We start from the raw sequence: 25,684 nt of genomic DNA on the forward strand, positions 1-25,684 counted from the left end.
AGAAAAGGGGTTATTCAGCATTTTGCCCAAAATAGCCCAAAAGTTATCAAAAAAAGTGCTAGTTTTCCGAAAAGAAGTTGCTAGAAGATGCTCTTTGACAAAAAAGTTGCTCAAAATCCTAAAAGTTGCCAAAAAGTTGCCGAGCAGAATCTGGAAAGGCCTAGTTACGAAGTTCGCGACGTCGAACGCGTAGCTGGTCAATCACGCGAATGTCAGGGACGCCAACTTCTTTTCCGTAAAGGCTAAAAACCATGCCGGAAGGAAACCTCTGCTAGCTGGGTAAGTGTACGAACAACAGGGGACCTGTTGAGGCCCGTCTAAATTTTTTTGGATCTGCCCAGACTCTAGTAGCCTCCCACGAGCTCTCCTAAAAACGCCTGCGTGGGAGGCTAAGACTCTAGCCTTCCTGACGTCCTTAGGGGTTCGTTAGAAATGAATGCGTGACGAACGAACCCTTAACGACTGCGGAGAGTCTTCCCAGACTCAATTCACGGCACGAAAAATTGGATTTACACAAATTTACTCAGTGTAAATATGGTGCAAAAAGGTGCAAACTAGGGGGAAGTTGAAAGCAAAGATGGTAAACACCGCATTTGCTTGCCACTTTACATGGGGGTGTAAATTTTAGGGCAAATGCGGTATTTACCATCTTTGCCTTTTATTTAACATCAGTTTGCACTTTTTTGCACCAAATTTGCACTGAGTAAATTTGGTGTAAATCCAATTTTTCGTGCAGTGATTTTAAAATCTTACCAGAGTTCGTTCTGTTTTTAAAGAATGTTGTCAAAATATATACTTTCTCTAGTGACTCTCATGTGTTCTTAGTATGTTCTTTAAATGTGGAGCCCCAAAATGCTGATAAAAAAGGGTCTTTACAAAACAACAGGGGCACCCAACGACAATTTTCGGAAAAATATCTGTTCGGAAGACGATTTGAGATCTAGAATTTTCGGAACATTTGTTGTAAAATTTCTTGTTTGCCTGCTTCTCCTAGGATTTTCGAACATCTAAAAAATGGTAAAATTGCCCATTTTCAACGGATTTTTACCCTAAAAAGGTCACCTAGAATTTTCGGGAGCCTTTTTTCTGGCTGAAATTTTCGAACAGGTAAGTTTTGATCCCTATAATTTTCGGATCACTAGACTTTCAGCTAGGAAATCCGAACAGATGAAAAGTTTATAGGGGATAAAAATATGCCCATATCCACCGTTTAAATACTAAAACACGTTTAACAATGCTATATTTAAGTTAAATGTTTAAGTGGTTTTGAACTATATTCTCGTTGGGTGCCCCTGAAACAAGAGGCTCCAAGAGTCGGTATATTTATTCCGTGTGGTGTATTCGATTTTGGTAGTGCAGTGTGTTATTTCTTCAAATTGGTCATTGGGCTGTGCTTAGGTGGAGATACCAGGAACCCACATATTTTATCATAGTTGCTGTAAAAGTCTTATTACCTCACTGAAAGGGTCCAGTATTTTTAAAAAGTTTGTTTTACGACAAAAAATTGAGGGAGATGTTTGACCTCTTCCCAAGTGGTTGCTATGGAGACACAGTAATGACTGGCATATTTGAACTACGCGCGCTCTGTAACCTCCGTCAAAAAGGGAAAGACGGGACAGGTTTTACCGGGAGAGGCTTGAAAACCTGGCTGACAGGAAGAGGAAACTTTGCCATGGAGCTTTGGCAAATTAAATGTGTTTTTTGACAGACAATGATTCATCTGCTGTTCCACGATTTCATCTAATGCAAAAGAAATGGGTTGCGGCTCAAGTAACACGGCGTCAGCCACCGAACAGAATCGCCATGCACATGTGGATCCTTCGCCTGTTGACAACAACTACACGTCGAAGGTCCCAAGCAAGAAAATATCAGAGGAACAACCACATAGTGCCTCTCAAGAATCTGAAGAAGCGGTTGTCGATAAAAGAACAGCTAGTGTGCAGAAGAACAGCTGTGTTAGTGGGACGGAAAGGACTACAGGGTCGAAATCGCGACAGCTGACCATTTTGCATTTCAATGATGTTTATAACATTGAGCCCCGGGATAAAGAGCCTGTTGGAGGAGCGGCTAGATTTGCTACTAAGGTGGCGAGCCTGAGATATCTCAATCCCTTGATTGTATTCAGCGGGGACTGTTTGAACCCTTCAACAAGTGAGTATCGTTTGTTGACAAATTTTCATGCGTAGCTGTACAAATTATAAGTCAATAAAGTCTTACATAATACATTACATGAGAAGTAAATTGGTCGAAGTGGATGAGAAAATGCACATTTGCTTTGCAATATTGTAAAGCTTAACCTTTGCTTTTAGTGCTTATGAAAATGAAATAATTCCTCCTTTTACTTTCTCCAACTCACAAATGGCGGTCATTTCTCCCTGGGTATGTGTGTGCCGGCCATAAAAGGGGAAGTGATTCCAGGACTCCCTGTCTGGAGCTATCCATTTTCCACAGTTTCGTAGAACAGGATATAACATCTTAGGTGCTGTTCAGGTGTTAGCCTCCCCCGCAGACATTCTTAGGCGTGCGTCACGCACGCCTAAGAATGTCTGTGGGGGAGGCTATATATCAGGTGCCGGAATTTTCATGAACTGACCAAAATTATTTAGACTGGCTGAACTGATTCAGAAGCTGATGTTAATTAATTAACAATTAATGAATGAGGCTGAGTATCTTATGAAGAATTATGGAGATCGAGGAGGGTGTTATCACACCTTCCGAGATCTACATAATTCTTCATATGATATGAAAGCTGAATTCAATAATTGTTTTATTATTCATTCAAAATAATTCCTAGTTTAAAAACATGGCTAACACATGCTTACCTCCATTGATGTTAAGTTCATCTTCGATAGTGCCCGTTTAGGGTTGTTTAGCTCCGCAAATATTCTCCAAATAGCACATATCGCCCTTCGAGTTGTCTTCTTGCTGTTCTTGTCATGTTTTTAGTTATTTTTTTGCCTTGTTCTTACTCCTGAAAGAAGTGAAATACCAGCCATTTTTCAAGTTCACAACCAAAACAACTCAACCTTGGCCCCAGGTCTTCTCAGTTAACGTTGCATTAACCTGCAAGAACACTGCATTTTTGACGTCATTCCCTCAGTAAACACAAAATTCTTCTAAATATGGTCATCAATAACTGGTTATGGTGAATTAAACATGTGCTTTTAGCCAATCAGAATCGGGGAAATATTTTGAATGAATAATAACAAATAATAATGAATGAGGCTGAGCATCTTATGAAGAATTATGGAGATCGAGGAGAATGTTACCCATCGAGGCCGTAGGCTGTAATAATAATAATAATAATAATAATAATAAAATTCATTTATATAGCGCTGTTAATACTAATTATGCAGATAACACCCTCCAAGATCTCCATTATTATTCATATGATACGAAAACCAAATTCAGTAGTTTTATTACTCATTCAAAATAATTCCTAGTTTAAAAACATGGTTAAAACATGCTTACCTCCATCGATGTTAAGTTCATCTTCGGTAGTGCACGTTTAGGGTTGTTCAGTTCCACAAATATTCTCCAAATAGAATATGTCACCCTTTGAGTTTTCTTCTTGCTGTTCTTGTCATGTTTTTAGCTATTATTTTGTTTAGTTCTTACTCTTGAAACGAGTGACATGTCCGCCATTTTTGTTTTCACAACCAAAAACAATTCACTGTTAACTGAGAAGACCCGGGGACGAAGTTGCATTAACCTGCAAGAAAGCTGCACTTTTGATGTCATCGGTTCAGTAATCACATAATTCTTCCAAATTTGGTCATCAGTAGCTGGTTATGGTGAATTATGCGTGTGCTTTTAGCCAATCAGAATTTGGGAAATATTTTGAATGAATAATAATGGTAGTTAATTCCAGCTGAAGAAAAATTCAAAAGGAGAAAAATGCTCTTTTCAGTGAAACTGGTTGCAAAATATGTTATAAATTAGTTATGCATTAGGTTCATTACAGGAAAAGGTTGGCGTCTGAATTAAAGCTGTTCCTAGTTGAAATTCCTGGCTAGGCTAGATGGAAAGAACAGCTGAGCCATTCCAAATATTGAAACAAGCATTCCTAATTGATTCAGGCGCCAAACTTTTGCTGTTCTTAATCCAATGTTTAGGTTTGGCTCATGAGTAGTTTGTTGTCTTAACCAGGCCTTAATAAAACCCCTGGAAGCTCTGGGATGAGAGTGTTCTACAATAGGGTATTGAAAATTATGATTGGCCCATATCATTTAAAAAAGCAAGTTTGCACTAAAACATTTGGAGATATGGGTAGAAAATTCCCACCTAAGACCTCTGCTTTCTCCATGTTTTAAAAAGAAAATTTGTTAGGGAATATAAGGGGTTTCACTTCTAGTTAAAAAAAAAAAACAAAAAACAATAAAGTGAATCTTACCACGACTTACTCAATAAAAACTTGATTACTCACCCAATTCTGACCCTGCTTAGACTTTCTTCCCATCTGGAGAGATGGCATCTGGTGGCAGAACCATGAAGAACTCAAACTTTGGATCTATTGGTCCAGGTTTAAGCCTTTCTGTCATGTTGTTTCCTGAACACCGTGTCTCTCTTCATCTGTTTTTTCATCAGTGAGCAGTGTGACTAGTGGCAAGCAGATGATTCCAATCTTAAATGCTCTAGATGTGAATATTGCTGTGTTTGGTAATCATGACTTTGGTAAGTCAAAGCGAGTCAAGTTCTATAAGTCTTGAGAGTTAATGCTCTTAATACTTGGCAATTTCCTGAGCTTGTCTCACCATTCATGTTGTCACAAAAGTTGCACAAAATAGTGGTTGGTGAAACACTTCTTGAAATGAACCTGTCTTGCAGTATTTTTTATACAGCAGCTGTTGCACAGAATAGAATACTGTTTGCACTGTGCACTGCTATAACATTGTTCTGAAACATGTTCATTTTAGAGCGTGTTTTACTGACAACTTCTTGCATCACTGGTCTTGCAATGGTACAACAAAATTGTGGGACTAGCTGCACAGAACATTGCTTGTGTAACAATGTCTTTAGACCTAAGATTTGTAATCTAGAAGACAGTGATCAAATGTATGGTACCCTGCAATCAAAAGTAAAGAACCTGCCCCGGGTTAACAAAGCTGGTTAAGATAACCCAGGGTTAGTTTGAAATTTGAAATTAGATATGAAAGCTTAAAAAGCAAATTCAGGTTAATTCTTTTTGTCTACGGGGTTAACCCTGGGTTAGTGCTATTCGGCCATCAAACAACTGGACCCTGGTTGCTCTATTACCGCACTCTCTGATGTGCTGCTGCTTAAAGCCACATCATTCATAGCGTGCAAAACAGTTGGGGTTTTTTCTTGAAATCATTTTAGGGTAGCATCAGAGTCTCCTGAACACAAAGTGTGGATTAGCCTCTCGCACTGCCATGAACCCCAGTCTCACTCAGGGCACATTTGAGGCAAGAGAACCCCAGTCTCACTCTCTATTTTAAGCCTGCTCCGGACCTTTTGTTTTACTGTTCACACCTACTCGAATACGTAAAAGGACAGACTGTTTTGCAGTCTTCATCCTTCTATTTTCTTATTGGTGTTACTTTTTTGACAGATTTTGGTGTTGATGAGCTTGTGGAGTTTCGTAATGCTACCAAATGTCCATGGCTATTAAGTAATGTAATTGACAATATGACCGGAAGGCAGTTGGCCAATGGTGAGGTCAAACGGATTATTGAGTGGGGTGGGAGAAAGGTGGGTTCAGCATAATTGTTACTAGTGAAGTCATGCAATAGGACACTTGTGTGACAAGTGTGACAATAGTTTTGTTTTGTGCTTTAAACAAATGTTTTTGTAAAATCCAATACAAGGTTGTAAATGAAGATTGAGAAAATCATGTCATGTTGTCGCACATAGACATTTTCCTATCCTCTCTTTTCTGCCATCCTGTTGCATAAGTTCACTGTTAATACTTGTGGTGAGACAAATGTATTATAGCATAGTATAGTAACATATTGTTCGCAAAAAACAATTAACTAAATTATTGTTTGTCACCCCTCCCTCTTATTGTTCCCTTACTGGTTTAGCTATGTACATGAAAGACCCCACAAACGAGGCTTTGCTTTTAACTTTGTGATGTTTCTAGTAAATGTCAAGGATGTGTTGTGTGAAGTTAGCATTTGATCCACACACTTCTTGGTTCAAACAGTACGGATTGAACCAAGCAAGTTTAATGTTTACATACTCAAGATGGTTTGATTAGCTTACTTTATACCTTGTTTCATCCACAGTTTTCATAGTTATGATTAATATAGTATGATTATTCACAATCAGATTTGCCCTTGCTATATGGTGGATTTGGTTTTGTAACATCACTCCCATTTACAAAACATTTACTACTTTTTGTTCAGATTGGTTTTATTGGTTTGGTTGAAGAGGAATGGCTTGTTACCTTAGCAACAGTTGATAGAGAAGAAGTTACTTACATGGATTTTGTAACAGAGGGGACAAAACTGGCAAAGGAGTTAAGAGAAGAGGTAAGAAAAAGGCTCTAATTTTTTTTAAGTTCTTTGGAAGTTACAATTTTTAATGTCAGTTGTTTTTCTTGGTGCTGAGTACAGAGGGTGGGAAGGCTATGTGATGCACATATGGCTTATTAAAAACTACTTTTGGGACCCAAAATGCACCACAGCCAGATAATGGTGTCTATTTTGCAATAATCATGTTTTTTGAGTGTAGTACTTGCTACCCTAATGATAATTAAAAGGATGAAATATCAACAACTGCATTGACTTTTGTCTTCATTTTTGGATCAACTCTTTGTCCTGTTCATGTAATTTGTCCCCATTTACACAAGATTTTAGCCAGAAGGGTGTCCAGCCATCGTATGGACGCCCATTCTTGGAAGAAATACAAGGAAAATTCACTTAATCTCTTATAATTTAATGGGAAATATTGCCTTCTGGATGGCTAGTTTTCAATGTCTGGCTTAAACCCAGCAAAGCAACGAATTTGGAAGTAACATAGTTAAGTGGACAATAATGATGGGCAACTGCTAATATATTTTTTTGTCTTTTAGGGTGCTGAGTTTGTAGTGGCCCTAACACATATGAGAGGACCAAATGATCGTCGTTTAGCTGAGCAAGCTACTGGAATTGATCTTATACTTGGTGGACATGATCATGACTACTTTTCACAGGAGGTATTGACTTAGAAAACTTTGTTTCCCTCTCCAAACGCTTGCATCCACTGTATGCAAATTGCACCAGTAAAGGTGGCCAGGTAGGGACTTCTTGATTCAGAGTGTAGAAATTTTACAAAAAATACTGTAAGAACAGAGGCCAGAAAAAATCTCCCGGACAAAAAAAACCCAGTGGGGAAAAAACATGGCAGGAAATCTGATTGGGATCCATGGCTCATGCTCCGAAAAGCCTATAAAGGCTGCACAGCTCGAACGTCTCTGCTCACATTTTCTAAGCATGTATACCAACAAAGCACGGTAAACTCAAAACAATTATTCGTAAACAAACGAAAACAAGCTTAAACCCTGGTGAAACTCAATCTGACACTTGATAAATTAAATACATAAAAAGTAAATAAATGAAAAATTATGTGGGGTAAACGTGTTAGCCTAGAATGCTTTCCCATGTCATAAGCGTCCTGTTTACAGCACTCCATTCTACCAATGCTGCACTTCAACTGAAACCGCCACAGTCCCCACTGCTCCTGTGCGGCAAAAATATTTTTATTATTTCTGGTTAATTCATATCCGCTCAAATGCAGGAAATTCCCTTTTTCATGCACTCTCAGTTACAATTGAATTTGTACTAATTTGTGAAAAACTGCATGGTAAGCGGTGTCTCTTAGTTTTGTTAATTGTTCCTGTTTCTTATTTTTAATCAAAGATCAGTGGTGTTCAGGTCATAAAGAGTGGTACAGACTTCAGAGAACTAAGCTGCATTACCGTCTCCTTTAATGATGACAACACTTTTGGTTTAGATGTACAGCGAATTGAAATAACTAGTGATATACAAGAAGACCCAGAAGTTAAACTGACTGTTGACAAGTTTGTTGGTAAGTTGGAAATGATATTATTATTACATTGCTGTATTCTGAGTTTTTGTTTTTTTGCTCTTGACTAAAATGTGCATGTAACAGCCGTCAATTAAGTGTCAATTCCATGTATAATTTGATCTGATCAACTATGCTCAGCACACTGTTCGAAATGATACAATACCGTACAAGAAGTCCTTACAAACAAGCAAGTGTCCGTGTCCGTAACCTTGAAAATTGCTGCAATATCTGTAATGATTTCGTAATGTTCTATTCCTTCATTGTGAGTCTAGTTAAATGATCCTTATGCGAAAAATAAGGGCGAAAATAACAAGCGATAAAAGCACGTGTATTCCGAGGTTTGACCTAATGTCGAATGACAAAACCTCAGCGCAGACTGGGCCTAGTACACGGGAAACCTAACATTAACAGTGTGTCCCAAATTTGGGTGATTATTCATTGTTGCAAAGTGACTATGCATGATAAATTTTACTCAGGCTTCATTATTCTTTGATTCAATTAGGTGTAATGAATGAGATGATGGAAGAAGTTATTGGTGAACTAGAGGTTGAACTAGATGGCAGATTTTCCAGTATAAGAAATAAAGAAACAAATCTAGGTAAACATACATTTTCCTGTCTTATTATGGTAGTTTATTGGCCGTACATTTACTTCCTTAAGGTATTTGCACAGGCAAATTTTCAACATTTTATTTTGCCCTCAAAATCTTTCTACAGTAAGTTCAGATGATGTAATATGCATATCTGGTGTTCTTTTTTGAATATACCTTGGCATTTAAGAGAAAATCTACTCAAAAGTTGACTGATTTACCGGAAGTTAAAGAAAAATTTTCATTTCCGTTACTACGGAAAAGGACGGCAGGAGCGCAATTTGACTCCTCTTTCCAGCATCAAGTTCTATTGATTGGCTGAACAAAATCTATTCACTGCTTGGATTCATTGACAAACTACAGCCGCTGTGTGTCCAACTTGACTTTTCTTGCTTCTGTTAAAGCTGTGGTGACTAATATTACTTGCTTCTTGTCAAAATTTGTTATGTTCTTGAAATACACTCCGTTTTCCAGGGCTTATTATTGTTTTTTTACATCGGTGTGTCTTCTCACCTGATATTTTCTGACAATTTTGCCGGGAGAGTAAAACGTTTTCTTGGCCCCTAATCCTCTGGTCTGTTTTTCTGCCAATTTCTTTCACTTTACAGAAGCAATTCTTTTCAATTTTGAATAAAACTCTTCTTCAATCTTCATACTTCGGCGCGCTTCACTGCATTAAAGCTGACACTGAGTAACGCCTCTTCTGGAAATGCGTCACACCTAGCAACTGGTCACGTATCAAGGCTTCCACAAGCATTTTACACAGCGGTGATTCAAAATGGCGGGCAAGAAGGTCTGTGATGGTAGTATCGAGGAAAAACAGTTGATTTTGAGAAGAAAATAAGCTTTTTCACACTGGAAAAGCGTTAATTACCGCGTGACTGATTTACCTTGACTTACGGGAACCAGTTTTTTGGAGGAATGGATCATTATTACTTCGTGAAATTTGGCAAATACACAAACAGCATGTTAGTGAACAGATCTGTGTTTGACTAAAGGTTAGAATTGCCGTACAGCTGAGTTATTGATGTCAAAATATGGGTCAAATTACAAAATAGCAAATTGTGCCCTAGAGGCTGGATTAATTGGAGCTGTGTCGTGGTCAAACACAGAATTATTCTATCTTACGTCCTTATTTGTGTTACATTTCTTTTTTAACAATAACTCTAAGGATTCTTCTGAAATTTTGATTTTTCTCTTTCCGTGCCACCCTAGGGGGTAATTAAATTAACACCTTTTGGGTGACATAACATAGCTTATTTTGATATATTCTAGTTCCTCAAGAACTGAGGAATACTGTCAATGGAGTGACATATAGATATTATCCATAAAACAACCACTAAAAATGATGCAAAAATGTGCAAAATTTGCCTGTGCAGATACCTTAAAGGATCTTTTGCTAAAAACATTTAAAGAAATTTTAAAAAAGTAAAAAAAATGTACGATGTTTCAACATTCTTGGACGTCATTATCAAGTAAAATGTTTTTGAAGAAAAGTTTTTATCTAGTTCTTTATAGCTAAATGTTTTAAAAAGTCGCCTCTTTTTAATATTATTTATATTCATGTTTTAGTTTTACATTTAAAACCAAGTTTTCCTTTATGTGTTACAGGAAACTTTATAACAGATATCATACATAATGTCACAGAAGTTGATTGTGTGATCTTAAATTCTGGAACTCTACGCTCAGATACATTACATCCTCCTGGAAAATTTAAAATGAAGGTAACTTGTTTTTACTTTTCAATCAGATAAGGTGTTTGTTTATTCTGTTGGTAAGAGCAAGCCGAGATACAGTACATGATCAGGCACAAAAGACAAGATTGAATTTGCCTAACCAGGGCTGTCGTTAAAATTTCAACCTGCCGGGCTAATTATGCAAGTCAACAGGGAATCCAACAACCAGGGATTTTGTTTGGTTCTATTTTTCTTCTATTTTCCTACAAAAGTAGCCCGGGGGGGGGGGGGGGGTCACGTTCATAATAGCAGGGGAAAATCCCCAGCCCCTGGTCCTTAATGACATCCCTGCCTAACCAAGTCAACAACCATAAGAAACACCATTATTTGCCCTAGATTGTGGGCTCAGCATATTTCTTAGAATATTTATTTATCTTTGGCCTTTTGGCTTTCTGCCTTTTTTGTTATAGATACAGCAATTGACCTAGTTGCCTTTGCCTTGCATAGCTGGGTGAGATCAGTTCACTGTTCGTACTTTGTTGACTCAGTTCAGCTATTGGATGGACATTTTGCTCATTACAGTGTTTCTTTGCTGTTCCTTTGCCCTCATTGTTCTTGGGTCTTCTCATCCACTCATGACATTGTCATTATGGAGGGCTTCCGGACTTTTTTCTTCCCCTGTTCTAACTATGAAATTTTGTTTATTCCCTTTCATATCTAATCGGTATGTAAGAAAATAAAACTAAAAGTATAATGAAAAGTACAGATACAATAAAATCATGAGTTGAATTATCACTACATTTCTATACTGTTTTAGGACCTTGCAGCCATTCTTCCTATGGCAGATGTGTTAGTGGTCTTAGAACTTACAGGTATTTTAGAGTTGTTGATGTATCAGTTTAATTAATCTTGTGTGACCATGTCCTCAATTCTTGTAATGGGTGTGATAGAGTGGTTTTCGTTTGAGTGTCGTAAAACCAAAACCAAAGTAATTACTCTGGCCAATCACATAGGACACAGACAATACATTCAACCAATCAAAACTCGAAGTAATTACATGTGGCTGACGCAAAGCGCGGGAAAATGCATGCAAGCGCGTCACAATTGGCTTTGGTCTTACTTCTGATTGGATGAAAAGGTGGCGCGAATCTTTTAAGCCAATCGCATCGTGTAGAAAGTGCAAAACCAATTACTTTTCGACACTCAAATGAAAACCGCTCTAAAAAGCATTGCTAACAAGGGGAAATATGCATACTGATTACTCTTAGGGCTTAAAAGGGTTATTTTATTCACATCTTGTAGACACTACCATTGACTTCACTAGATACAGAACAGCTTGAATTTTTTATGTAAATTAATGTATCACTGTTATATATTTCCAATCAAATAAGAAAATTCTGTCAGAAATTCTGAATCTTACTATCAGTATTCCAAGCTAATCCCTGATTCACATAAATTTCTAAAATTATACTCGTCTGGTAACACCTCCCAGTGTGGGGGGTGGGCTTCTTGGTTAATTTTTGCTGGGTATGTGCCGCTGGCCTCTCACAACCCCTACCCCATTATAGTCTATTTTGTGGCCAATTGTACACCCCATCTTAGTCACTTTTGGGTAAAAATGTAATTTTTGCGATCCTGACTTAGTCACTTGTTATTTATGTATCTACCTTATCAATCCTTTAAATAGGTCATCCTAAGATGAATTGGCCCATTTTTTAATAAATTGAATGAAGAACACTTTTCACCTACAGTACAAATATTGTGGTACGTTTGCTAACGGAAAGTATGAAGAACTTTCTTACCCCAAAAATCTGAAAATGTGCAACCCCATTCTAGAAACTCTATTGAAAATGCAACCCTATTATAGTCAATCCAGTTGTGAAAATGCAACCCAATCCAGCAGCACATCCCTTTTAGCCTCTTATAAGGAAGTGCCTCCCCTCCCCCCCAGGTTACGCCTGCATGACGTAGCTTTTCTGTGAAGGCACTTAACCCTCTTTAAAAGCTCCAATACCATACAAATTCTACCGACTGATCTCTATATATTTCCTTAAGCAGTTGGTCGAGGGAATTTTTTCAAAGGTCAACGCATTTTCCCTTTAGTGATTATTTTTCTGATTCTCTTAACTGTTTCTCTTGAAAATTAATGTAATGATATTGAGAGAAATTAATGTTGGTCTGCTTTTGGGGTTGATCAATGATTTATGCCTTGCCCAATACCCTTTCTTTTACTTGTCATCCATATTAAATAAGCTTTAAAATTGCCCTTTGTTGCAGGTGACCAGATTTTAGAGGCCCTAGAAAATGGAGTCAGTCAGTGGCCTAAGCTTGAAGGAAGATTTCCCCAGGTGGGCATGTATTTAGTAACTCATCTTGTTTTTGCTTGAAAACAAACCATATAGTACACTAACTCTAAGTTGTTTTCAAGACACAGCCACTTTGATTGCATTCTTTTTCTTAAACATGGGTTCAAGTTGTGTTGTGACATAAGAGTAAGCCACTAGTTTGCTTTTTTATGTTACTGATGCTTTTAATGGCAGCATTATCACCTTTCTCTCTTCAATCAAGGTTGCTGGAATGAGATTTTCTTTCAACCCAAAGCAAGATCCTGGGTGTAGAATACTGAAACCCTCTGTTAGCATTGATAGCAAACCACTAGATAGAAACAAGGTTTGTACAATTTTTAGCTCTGCTTTGTTAATTGTATTTTCTAATAAAAGTTAGAGCAGTTACCTGACAGAATGACCCTGTCTCTGAAAAAAGCATCATTGTTAAAGCCATCATAGGTGCCTTTTGGATTCCTGAAAATTAAAGTTTCAACAGATTCATACATGTATCTGTTGATGTTTTTAAACACCAGTATTTGTCACACTCTCTAACAAAAAGTATCTACAGTTTTCCACTTTGACTGCCTATAGGTTCTAGTTATTCTGTTGTCAATCCCTTATTCTATTAAGTTACTGCCAAGGCATGCAAACTGTTAAGTTCATGTCCATCATAGAGCAGCAGTTCTTGTTTAGGGAAATGACAGTACTGGGCAAAGACCTAGTCTAGAACAATGCCCTACTATCGGACATTTTCACTCCCTATTGAATGTGATGTAAATTTTCTTAATTTTTTCTCTCCAGACATACAAAGTTTGTACAAAGTCCTACCTTGCCAGGGGTAAGGATGGTTATCAGGTTTTTGCCAAGGCTAAAGTTCTGGTGAGTTAATGGATCAATCAGAAATTAAGTATTGAGAGAAAAAGAGTTATTTTCTCACAAGGGGGCTTGGTTTGTTTATAACCTGTGAGGGGGGCCCGGCCATTTTGGTGGGGGATCATTTTCAGATAAGGGAGTGTTAAATGGGGCTCATTTTTATTAATAAATATCATGAAAGTAGTAGGAAGCAGTAATAAGCGTGAATTGAAATTGAATGTCTTAGCTGTAAATTGTGAACGTTTATCTCATAAACATAACTGAAGATAAAGTATGTGGTGAACTTTGGAACGATTTTTAGAGAGAGTATTCTTAGTTTCCACAGCAATCTGAATTGGGTAGGGGTCACTTTCACAAAATGTAAAATTGATGGGGGGGTCATTTCTAAAAAGCTCGGATGAATTGGGGGCTTAGTTTGAAAATCTTCTAAGCTTTTTAAAAATGGCCTGCCACCCCTCACAGAAGAATCTTTGGGACAGAACTTTTTTATTTTCTCAGCGTGGACGGTTTCCATCCCCTCCCTTTACAGTGTTGTTTAGAGGCCAAATTCTTTCACAAAGTGCGAGTGATTTTCAACTATGCTAAGGGGAGACAGAAAACCAACAAAGTGTCCAAAAGAGTGCTATCTGAGGTTTGCAGGTCTGGGTGGTCAGAATGATTTGTGTTGAACTCAATATGAAAGGCAATCTTCAGTTGAAACTTATTTTGAAGTTATCTTGAAGGTTCCCTTTTAATTTTGAGTTGATTCCATATTTGCTTTGAGCATACATCCCCACTATTTATATCTGTGTCAAATGGTGTTCTCATACAGGGCTGTATGTATTCTGAACTAAGGCCCAGTTCAGATGCTGAACCTAATACATTGAATTAAGTACATGAAAAGTTTGGCATCTGAATCAATTAGGAACGCCTGTTTCAATTTGGAATAGCTCAGCCCCATTCTTTATGCCTAGCTGAACCGAGAGTACCTTGGGATGGCTAATTGATTCAGACACTGAACTTTTTTGTGTACGGAACCTAATGCATAAATTTAATTATAACGAATTTTGTAAGCAGTTTGACCGAAATGAGCATTTTTCTCCTTTTGAATTTAGTTTGGCTGGAATTAAGGTCGGTGTCTGAATCAATTCAGCAGGTCTTAATTCTAATTAGATTCGGCTCATGAAAAGTTCGGTCAACCAAAACAGGTCAACCAAATAGTGGCTCTTATACACCTTGAACATAAAATTGTTTCCACCTGACTGTATGGGATTATAAGGTGAAAATACACATTGTATATCACTTCATTTTGGGGATTTTAGTCAGGAAAGTTTATGTGAGCTCATGTGGGCTAAACTCAGTGTTCAAAAACGATCCTGGCTTCAGGAAAGGCATCACATTGACGTGAATTAGGAAGCACTTTTTCAAGTTAAAGACGTTGAAGCATCTGCTGAAAATTTACAAAGATTTAGTGCTGGTAACTCTTTCTTGATAAAACGATCATTTTCTTCAGGTGGATGAGGACGATGGCCCAATATTAGGCACAATTGTGAGAAACCATTTCCGGTCAATCAACATTGTAAGAGGTGTTACCAAATCAAAGTCTTCGCATCGGCAGAGTCTAATCATGTAAGTGTGACGTTTTTCGCCTGCAAGACTTAACAAACAGAAGAGTACTGAACAGGCATGCTTGACAAGTTTGTTTCCATACTGTACCCGCATTTCCAGTGTATTTTGAAAGACTCTAATTTTAAGAAAAACAAAAAGGAAAAACTACCAGAAGAAGGGTGCCGAAAAAGGTGTGGGGAGAAATAAAAACCAAATTTGCTCAATGTCTGTCTTTGCCTTTCGCATATTCATGCGAAAGTGAAGCACGTTCTTGCACTTTGATTGAAAGGAAAGTATTGTCAAATGGTAAAGTACAGTCATTAAGATTTCAACAGTTTTGGCTCTCTTGGTGAGGGCAGTCAGAAATAGCTGAAGTCACTTCAAGTGGTATTTTGTTTGACAATTTTCTCTTGAAGTTGTGTATTCCTTGAGTCACTGTGAACCAACACAGGCCCTGTCCACATATAAAACAGAGATTATATTCCCCCGTTTTCAAAAAATTATTCATCCACACTCTGTAATAACATGTATTATCCCTAACCATAACCCTAACACTAACCCTATAATCAATAAAATGAGTGCTTTAAACCTTAATCACTAAATTCACTGCTGAATGCTGACATAGAAATAATATACTTTACTCGAGTAAAACAATAAAAGTGACTTATTGGGAAAAAATAAACTGCCAGGTATAAAATAATCAAACTAGTTTAAAAATAATTTTTAAACTAGGTTTTGAACCTGAAAAAATAAACAACTACAACATGTACACCTGGCCCTAATGGCTAATTTGGTGGATAATGCTATCAGTTGCATTAATCACTATTCAATCGGAAACCGATTTGGTTTCCCAAATACTTATCCAGTTTGTAGTGATTTGTCTATCCCCAGTTTCTCAAAACTTGTATAATGCTATACACCGAGTAGAGATTTATCTAGCAAGGCTGTTACCAAAGGCCAAATCTTAATTTAGTGATTCTTAGAACTGGTGTCAGCGGAAGAGTGAAAAATATTAGTACCTGTTGCATTGCCTCCTCATGCCTATATCATAGTGATACAATATTGATAACAGAGACATGAAATCCATCACTTTCAAAATTCTTTTTAAGAAGCTAAACAATCTTTCATGCATGTGTTGCACATCACTAACCACCGCCTGGTTAGCTCAGTTGGGAAAGTGCCGGTCTGCTGAGCGGGAGGTCGTGGGTTAAAACCCCGGCCGGACAAACACTCAGGGTCTTTAAATAACTGAGAAGAAAGTGCTGCCTTTGTAATGACATCTGCAAATGGTTAGACGTTCTAGTCTTCTCTGATAAGGACGAAAAAACCCTAAGTCCCGTCTCATAGCACTTCCACTGATTTGTTCTTGTGGGACGTAAAAGAACCCACATCACTATTCGAAAAGAGTAGAGGTCGTAGACCCCAGTGGTGTGGCCAACCTTTACAGGTTGTGGGATTGGGTAGGGATGGCACCTCGCATGGGACATGAGTCCCGTTCGTGCCCATTCCCTCTGGGCAGGCCTGTGTCCAGAAAAGCTGGTAAATAAATAAATTATTAATTGCGAAATTTTGTACTTTACAGTGTTAACCTGTGTTAACTAATATGAGAGCACTTAAACAGAATCAAACACACATCAAAGCATGTTATAGTTTCTGCTCCTTTAAATGGCCTTTTTGAAACAAAGTAAGTCATTATAGAAAGTAATTTGCTTTAGTCAATTTTGACAGTAATGTAATGGGGTGTTTTGTTAACCCTTCATCCATTCAACGTAAGGTTGTACATGCCCTCTAATCAAACACTAAAAAACGCTTAAGTTAACAATATTTTAACCTAACTGACTTTTTTCATCACTTAGTTGCCGTGAAAGTTGTTTCATTTCTGCACTTAACTCTTAACTTAAATATGATCATTAAACAGCAGGACCCTGCAATGTGTTTGACATCAAGACTAGACCAGATGATTTCTTTATTATTCAACTCATAAATATTGTTTCCATTTCTATATTTCATGACTAAATAAATGAAAAAAATACCTGTAACTAACAGGAGACATAAAGAAGACTTAGGCATGAGTGACCATGATGTGATGGAAAATGGCTGGGATTCAAGTCAACATGCCAGTTGGTGAGGAAATTGGGTGTGATGACAGCTGTAGACAGGCAGAGACAGAATAAACAGATAACAATCAATAAATGAATACTTGTATGCCAAAAGAATGATTGTTTTTTAGTGTACAGAGCAGTACAGTTATGTTGTTAAGATGCTTGAAATGTGTAACAGCTGTGATATGGGTGCCATATCAGATGACAATGTTTTGTCACTGATAATGTTGCTCATGGTGCCCAGTAAAAGACAATGTAAGACAACAAGGTTGTTACGGTGTTGTAAAATAGCTCATCTCAATTTTTAGCAGTTGATTGATTACTGAACTGTTAATAGCTTCTTCTTTAGGATGTCTTGAGGATCTATTATTAGGAAAATAAGCCATTCTGTGGCAATCCCCATAAAAGTCCTACCCTTGTTACCAAAAGTGATATTTTCTCTTCATTGCAGGCGGCATAGACCACCAGACGTAGTTGATGTTGGAGATCAAAGATCATCACAAGAGTTATTTCTTAACTTGGAGAAAGAGCATACTTGCATTGCTCCCCAGGTTTGTTTGTTGAATGTTAATGGTACAGCCTTTGATTCTTAGGACTGCTGGACCAGATACTACCAACCAAGGAAGTAAATACTATAAAACTATGGGTTTTAAAAGGAGTAGTGTCTTGGGGTTGTTCTTCGCAAAAATAGACTAATGCCTCTCTTAATGGACTACTTTTTGATCATCAATCAAGTAGATTTTGCAGCAAAACTGACACGCATCCTATACATACCAGTTTCATACGAGGTTCAAACTTGAAAAAAATTGGGCCCAACGTCTTTGGTGAGGATTATCCATGTAGTTCAAACTAATTTTAACGTGTACCCCCTCCAAGATGGCCCAATCAATCAGGAAAATGTTCCTGGTGACTTTGTAGGTCCAAATGGCATGCAGTTGCACTCAAACAGTCCACTATCCATGACAACTGCACCTCTATGTTGTGGAAGCCAGGCCTAAGCCAACTAGCCAGTATCCAGATGCCATGTAAACGGTTGAGAATAAACGAGCATCTGAAAAACAATGTACCTACCCTGTCGCTTTTTGGAACATTACTATAGAGAAGGAGAACTTCTTGTGTTTTTTAAATAACGTTTTGAGCATTGTCAGCTGTTCATTAGTCCCAGTAATTCATGCTAGTACATTGTACATGCAGGGATTAAGTCACTGAAAAGCTGAGAAGGCTCAAGCCAGCAACTTGCTTGTTAAAGTTGAGTTTGTTTCCTTCACAAAAGGCAGTTGTAGTTGTGCAACAAACTTAGAGCAATCATTGGAATATGATTTGCTCATGCCTACTATAGGCGAGGTACAAGAATTTAGTAATGCGATTGAACCAGAGTGAAGCGATTCAATGGCAGGACTTCCCCAGCATGCTGAGCATTATAAAACTGAATTTGACTTCAAAGTAAGAACCAACCTCATGAAAAGTTCCTCGTACATATAGTTTGCCATTCTGTTGGACCCTCATAAAACAGGCCCTGACACTCAAGAGATTCTATACAATCTATTAAACAGGAATTCAATATTATTTCATTACAGGTCGAGGGAAGAATTACCATAATTAGTGATGCAGAGGAGGGTACAGGTCTTACTACTTTGAAACCAGAGGGAGCGAGAAAGACTGAAGATTTTTCGAAAGTGGTATGGCTCATTTGGCCTTGTTTGTGTGTGAAAGCTGTCTTTTTTGGCTTGTTATTATTTTTTCTTCCTTTGAGGTATTAAGAATTTTGCAACTGGGTAAATACATAATGCATTATGTAGTAGTATTGGTCAAGTGTCGATAGTTGGAATGCTGTATGAATTGTTTTCTTGGCACCAGTGGAACAGCATCTAGAAAGGCCAAAAAATGCTCACTAACCCAGAACAATGTTTTTGTTCTTGACATTGTGGAATTTGTAATTTGGACTTTTAGTTGGGTTACTGTCATTTACCTTAAAGAAACTCAAATTGTTCTCAGAAGTATGTAAGAGTGTATGTGTAATAAGTGGAAGACAATTTTTTTTACCTCACTTCTCTTGAACGGGTGAAACACTGTAGCTATTAACCCATTCGCTCCTGGGAATTTCGCCAAAAAACGCGTTTTGAAGCTAGTCGTGCCGTTTTCTGGTCACGGTCTGGCTATAATGGGCTAAAAATTACCACAAAACTTTCTACAGGTCATACACTTCGGTGCCCTTTGATCCAGATGCAAAATATTAACTTCCAAAGAAAGCAGAAAATTTCGAGTTTTTGTGTTTTAAAGTGTGTACTATATTTGTTGGCAGGTTGAAGCCCGGTTAGTTACACCATTTAAGACCAGGCTCCAGTCCACTGGATGAATCGCTAGTAATTGGTCTTCGTACTATTTATCTGCTGGATAGTGATTTATCCTGTGGACATCGCTATTCAACTTTTGAACAAGCGGGGTCAGAGCACTAGTGGTTGATAAATGCTTTTGTTTTGTGAATTATAGAGTAAAACTGTCATGGAAAACGGTAATTCAGAAGTAACAAAATCTCTTGGCAATGAAACACTACCAGTCAAAACAGATGTCAGGGAAAGTGAGGAAGAAAACCCTCAAGAAGAAACTGAAAATGCTGAAGAATATCATAAGGATGGTGATGTTAAAGAAATGCTTGCTTTGTCTGATCAAATAGCTGGGCAAGACATAAAGCAGGACACTGAAAAAGTGGGTGAAGAACAATATGGTAATAGTATCCACCAAGAAGAAGGTGGCATGCAAAATATAGAAACGTCTGGCCAGGAAGTGAAAAATAATGATGAACAAATAAAAGTTGAAAAATCTCCTGATCAGAGAAATAGTAGTGATGATCAGCATAGCCAAGAGCCTAACAAAGTAGACAGTAATGACCACCCTTCTAAGGTCGAGGACAAAAGTGCTGATAGTCCACCTGAACAAGAAGTGGATAATGCTTTGCAACTGGTGAGTCCGTATTTCCTAATATCTGTTGGCCTCAGGAAGTATTTTTATAGAAGTCTGCATTTATTCTTTCATGAATCAAAGGTACTTGTACATGTGGTAAACAAAGGACTTTGTGACTTGTTAACTACCATTTATCGAGATTAAGGATTTATAGGTGTATGTCAATACGAAACGTTTTTCTTTCACCCTCACTTAGAGAAGCCCTTGTTTTTTCTAAACCTTATGCACCTCACACAATGGCGAATGCTGCAAACCTCCTCCAACCGGAATCGTTAGTTTTAGCTGCAACATCCCTTCAATATCTCTTAGAAGCCAGCAAGTGGACTGCAAATAGTGTTTTTGGTGTTGCTGGTTTCGTTTTGCCATTGCATGGAATGTATAAGGCATACTGTTCCACTGGCTGAGCATCTGGTAGATGGATAATTTAAAAACCCAGAACTTTGGGTTGGCAGGTTCTATCTAGCCTGCAAAGCATCCATTTTTTAACTAAAACTCTGAGGGTTCTTTGATCGCGGCCGCGATCTTGAAGAGCAAAAAACAAAAGACTCCCATCAACCTCTCCCTTGAAATCAGTTTTTGACTCTCCCCAACTCTCTGATAATTTTAACGTCCAAGATGGCGAGATAGCATTATTCCTGAAAAAATCATGGATTGTGCTGCAAAAAAATTACAAGGCTAGCATCAGAATAAGGTACTTATCAACGGATGAGTAAGGCTACAATGATATCTTACCAAGACTTAAAGGCGGTTGACCTTTTTTCCTTGATGTTTTCAGGGACCCGATCTTGCAACAGAGGATGAGTATTGGGATTTGTGGGAGGCAGTCAAAGTGGATAACATTGAACTGGTAAGTAACTCTTTAATTTCCAACCGTACCAAGGATCAAAATATGCAATGATTCATTGAGAACAAATTTCATTTTGTGAAATACTAAAAGAACTAACAGTAGGTAATGTATACGTTTTAAAGTACCTGCTGCCATAGATGCATACCAAGGTAAAAGTTATTTTCAAGTAGGTAATTTACATAGATTGCAATATTTTTCTGTAATTCAGGTGAAAAGTCTTCGCCAGGAAAAAAATATCAGATTTACAAGATTTCAGGATAACAAAACAATCCTTCATCTTGGAGCAGAACGAAATGCTGCAAGGGTACTTACTTTCTCTTTTGTCTATTATCTAGGGGCTAACACTCTGTTATAATAAAGAACCTTGACAATGACTGCGCTCTGTTCTGTTGTAAAGTACGCAATAAGCTACCAGAGCATGAAAACACGAGGAAACACGAGGGCGTAGTCTAGTGTTTCTCCCTACTTCTTGAGCACAGTCAAGGTTTCTTTATTGTACACTAGCCACCGAAGATCGGAGAATTCGCTGTTAACAACGCAAAATTCTCCGGCAAATGTTCGGTAGCCTATGAATAGTTTTTGTTCAGACGTGGAGCCTCTTTCGAAATATTATCCTGTAACGTTACACCTTTCTCCTGTTAACAGAATTCTTAGTGAAAACCCTGTTTTATGATAAGGAATCCGTTAAATTCCTCACCCATTACTTTGTTATTTTCAAAACAAACCATTGGCAGATTGCATCGACACCTTTAGCTCCGTTTTTTATACTCTCATAAAGCACGCTTTTCCAACCAAACAGAGTGTGCGTTATATCTGAACTTTATCATAAAATAATTAGTTATTACTCTTCTGTTTGGTCCTGTTATTTTCAATCAATGGAATATTGGAGTGTCAGAAGGGAGGAGAAAACTGTGCTTGAAATAGGCAACAGTTTCTCCATGTATTGCAGCCCAAACTTACTGGAAAATATTCACTTCTAGGTGGTCACTTACCTTCTGACGGAAGGAAAACTTGATCCAAATATCACCGATGAGATATTACAGGTGCAAATACTTATTAAATGTAGTTTTACCTGTTTAAAATAGGAGCTAGAACGTGGAAGAAGGGACTTTTCTTGTTGAAAGGCTAGTGAGAATTCTGAATATTTGTTTACGAACATGCAAATTACTGCTTTGGAGAGAAGGGATGATAAAGACACTTAAATTTCTCAAGGGGGGTATAAGTTATTGAGATAAAGCTCAATTTTGCTGTCGTAAAGAAATGTAGTCAGTTGGACTTGATCTGTACAGGCTACTTGAGAATGATTTGTTGCCTTGAACTGGTGCCTGGCCATCCATGCTCATTCTTCGAAGCACATGGTGAAACAATAAGTATGTGCTAGGGCAGGTCTGCCCGAATGTAACTGAGAGTGGTGTGAATGTTTGCATTAACAGGGGCACACCTACCTGCTTGACATTATGTTTGTGCGTACCTGAAAAAAACTGTCAAAGCAAAAAAGTTTCATTTCCCTGTTACTCCAATGTATCTGCTATCAAATAATCTTTTAATCCAAAGTACATTGTTTGTCCCTGATTTTGTCACACATAAACACACGCCAGGGTCCTGCTACCTTGGAGTGGTTACGTCCAGGAGAGATGTTTGCCTCACCCCTGTCATTGTCCTGGTTTGTTTGTTAAGTTAAACCCTTGTAATAAAGAGACCAGTCATTCGAGTTTAGACTCTCTTCTAAAGAAGAGCGTGCGGCAGCAGAAGGAGGTGGCTAATGTGAAGTTAAGTAGTGAGGTAAAAAGAAAGCTTTTTTAGCTCCAGATTAATGTAGTTCAGTGGTGAAGAAAGTTAGCATTTCACGACTTTTAAGATAATATAAACATTCTCTGAGAAAGTATAGTAATGTTATTTTCAGGGTGTTCCTTTACATGGAGCAGCTGAGTATGGTTCTGTTGATGCTGCCAGAATTCTTCTGGAACACGGAGCAGAGGTAAATGAACATCTTAGGTGAAAGTGTGTACACTTAAGATGTAATATTACCACTGGGTTGATCAAAGTGCATTTGGAGTTATTTTTATATGGTTTGTTTTGTTTTTGACATTTGTTTGTAAATTCTAGTGATTGTTTCATCCCTTCTACTGGGGTTGGTTACGATGTACAGAGGAAGTTAGCCACTTTCACATTCTCCATAACACACGTCGGACTGATGGGATAAAAATAATGTCACGTGGTTTCGTATGCGGCAAACAATCCCATCAATTCTATTGCGCGTGCAAAGATGGCAGCTATCGTAAATAAAGTCTATTGTTCTGCTTTTTCTGGGGTGGGTGGGTAAAGGAGGTGTATTATAGGCAATGTGAAAGTAAATTGTCGTACCAACAAAATTAATTGCATTATGGAAGAAATCTGTCTGCAGTGTACCTCAAATCCCAATCCTGCCATCTATGCACAGATTTTACCAGATATGTGCAATGCATCAGTTTGTTATGTTCAACCCCATTTTTATTTTGGCTGATCAAATTGAGAACTAAGCCAGACATATGTCTTTTCAAGAAAGAAAGACATTTGCAGCTCTGGTTGAGGGGGAGTTGGTTATCATCATTTGATATCCACTGCGTTCTCTTAGAATATTTTTTCATTTAGTTTACAGAAGGCTAATGCAATTTGTACAAAGGGTTGATAATCTTCATGTCTCTGTAGATCAACAAACAAGACCTTATTGGAAATACAGCTCTGCATATTGCTTGTGAACATGAACAGGTGAGGTGCAAAAGTTATTATCAACTCTCTCCAAGACAGACACCTTTCAGTCCAGTACGAGGTGTTGACCTGAGAGAGGTGTCATAAGTTTGCTCATTTACCGCATTTCCTCGAATAATGGCCGCCCCCTCGGATAATCACCCCCCCCCCCCTTTTGATGGAAATATTTAAATTAATCGCCCCCTCCCCACCCCTCTTGCCATCTTCTCTTTCTTTTATCTTGTCTAGTTGATGTCGAATCTAATCCAGCAAAACTGATCAGTGACGGTTCAAGCTCTCAAAATTGATCAAGGAACCAAATTTGGAACACTTAAAAAGCCCATGTTCAGTTTATTTGATGTGATAACTTTTTATTTAACTGGATAATAAAACAAAATATTTTGGGCACGACTAGCTTGCGTAGCAAGTGTTTCTGTTAGGTTTCGGAGCCAAGAAAGACCGACGAAGGGGATTTTCGGTTTTGACCGAGCGAGAAATGAAACGAGAGCCAAAGCCATTTGTCGCGCGGTCAGTTTGACTCTCGTTCTTCGTTCTTTGCTCCTAAACCGCACAGAAACGCTTGCTAGGCAGGCTAGGGCACGACTTCCAGTGAGCAATATTTGAAATAATCGCCTCTCTCGAATAATCGCCTTCCCTCGAATAATCGCCCCCTTTTGATGCAAAAAAAGAAAAGAGATATACGCCCCTGGCTATTATTCTAGGAAATACAATATGTAACCAAAATAAGAGAAATATGAACAGTGTTGTTGTTTTGTTTTGTATTTTGTTTTTGTTTTTGTTTTAGACGTGGATGCTCGTACGTCTCGTAATATAGCTTTTCATTTTGTCTCGAAAGGGTGGAATGAAAACCTTCCTCGTGGATCAAGGTGCAGATACAACAGTAGTGAACTCAGGTGCTGTTCAAAACTGTTTTAATTTATTTGGAAGGTTAATTCCTGTTTGTTTAACTCCAGCTGTATATTCGGAAATCAGATTTCAGAGAGCACAGGATATTATAGATAGGTATACTTTCGTAGTCTGAAAGCACCTACTAGAGCTGTCCAGAGAGGTCATACTAGAATTTAACATAATTTTCGTGTAATTGTATGTTCTTCCCTGTCTAAGCTGAAGTTCTTATGCTTACTATGTAAACAGTGCTGGCATATCTAGCATTGTTTTAGGATAGTCACTTCCTAAAAAGCGTTCTTATAGAAGTACTAAAACATTTTTCGTGTACATCAGGGTCCAGTTGTTCGAGGGCCGATAAGCGCTAACCTCGGGTTAAATTTTGATCTTGGTTCTTCTCCAATAATTTCCTCGATTCTCTTTAGAGAATCGAATGCCTTTTAAGCGTTCATATCTGAGTTCAAATATCGCGCTAACCCTGGGTTATCCAGCCTTGCTGTTACAGTTAAGAAATTATGGTGTCTCGCCTAGCTAGGACGCGATGATAGAGTGCAGCCCAGCATTGTTTTGTAATTATTGAGGGTATCAGATTCCTAGTGCTGCAACGGCACCAAATGAAATGTGCATGGGATCCGTCCTGGGTGGGGTTTTGCTAGAGTAACCACCGTACAGTACACTGCAAGTAAAATAGTGTTTTGATTGTACTCTCTCTCTCTCTCTCTCTCCTCAGATGGTGAAGTGCCTGCTCTTTAGCTAACGGTTGTGAACGAGACGATAGTTATTACACCTTCTCAGGCGATATACAAGGCATCCTTACAGGAAACAACCATTCCACTTGCCTTGTGAGGCCATTGGAACTTGAGAAAAGTAGGGTGAGGGGAACGTCGCAAAGCTCAAGTTATAGGGAAAAATCTAAAACCCAAGTGACATTTCAGGAGACGTTGTGGAAAAAAGAGTATATTACTATGTAAGATGTGGCGGTTAGATTCAAGAGGAACATAATGGCAAAGCTTTTTCCTCGAGATATTAAGTTGTTTTTGGTTACGAGTTACAAAGAA

General features: G+C 38.1%; 1 protein-coding gene across 1 annotated transcript in view; it reads left to right on the top strand.

Moving 5' to 3' along the window:
• Positions 1-1,596: 1,596 nt before the first annotated feature.
• LOC140928452 (uncharacterized) overlaps positions 1,597-25,684 on the top strand; it is a 24,611-nt gene continuing 523 nt past the window's right edge. The window contains exons 1-24 of the mRNA XM_073378205.1: positions 1,597-2,151; positions 4,588-4,674; positions 5,573-5,712; positions 6,369-6,494; positions 7,037-7,159; positions 7,863-8,031; positions 8,534-8,629; positions 10,232-10,344; positions 11,114-11,168; positions 12,574-12,644; positions 12,865-12,966; positions 13,425-13,502; positions 14,989-15,104; positions 17,130-17,207; positions 17,637-17,736; positions 18,763-18,864; positions 19,676-20,146; positions 20,922-20,993; positions 21,202-21,297; positions 21,974-22,036; positions 22,897-22,971; positions 23,682-23,741; positions 24,577-24,634; positions 25,357-25,684. The exon at positions 25,357-25,684 is cut by the window's right edge and continues 523 nt beyond it. Of these exons, the coding sequence (XP_073234306.1) occupies positions 1,755-2,151; positions 4,588-4,674; positions 5,573-5,712; positions 6,369-6,494; positions 7,037-7,159; positions 7,863-8,031; positions 8,534-8,629; positions 10,232-10,344; positions 11,114-11,168; positions 12,574-12,644; positions 12,865-12,966; positions 13,425-13,502; positions 14,989-15,104; positions 17,130-17,207; positions 17,637-17,736; positions 18,763-18,864; positions 19,676-20,146; positions 20,922-20,993; positions 21,202-21,297; positions 21,974-22,036; positions 22,897-22,971; positions 23,682-23,741; positions 24,577-24,634; positions 25,357-25,379 (2,871 nt within the window). The 5' untranslated portion in view covers positions 1,597-1,754 and the 3' untranslated portion in view covers positions 25,380-25,684. The remainder of the gene's footprint in view (positions 2,152-4,587; positions 4,675-5,572; positions 5,713-6,368; positions 6,495-7,036; positions 7,160-7,862; positions 8,032-8,533; positions 8,630-10,231; positions 10,345-11,113; positions 11,169-12,573; positions 12,645-12,864; positions 12,967-13,424; positions 13,503-14,988; positions 15,105-17,129; positions 17,208-17,636; positions 17,737-18,762; positions 18,865-19,675; positions 20,147-20,921; positions 20,994-21,201; positions 21,298-21,973; positions 22,037-22,896; positions 22,972-23,681; positions 23,742-24,576; positions 24,635-25,356) is intronic.

The sequence above is a fragment of the Porites lutea genome, chromosome 2, assembly GCF_958299795.1.
Source record: "Porites lutea chromosome 2, jaPorLute2.1, whole genome shotgun sequence".
Classification (NCBI taxonomy): domain Eukaryota; kingdom Metazoa; phylum Cnidaria; class Anthozoa; order Scleractinia; family Poritidae; genus Porites; species Porites lutea.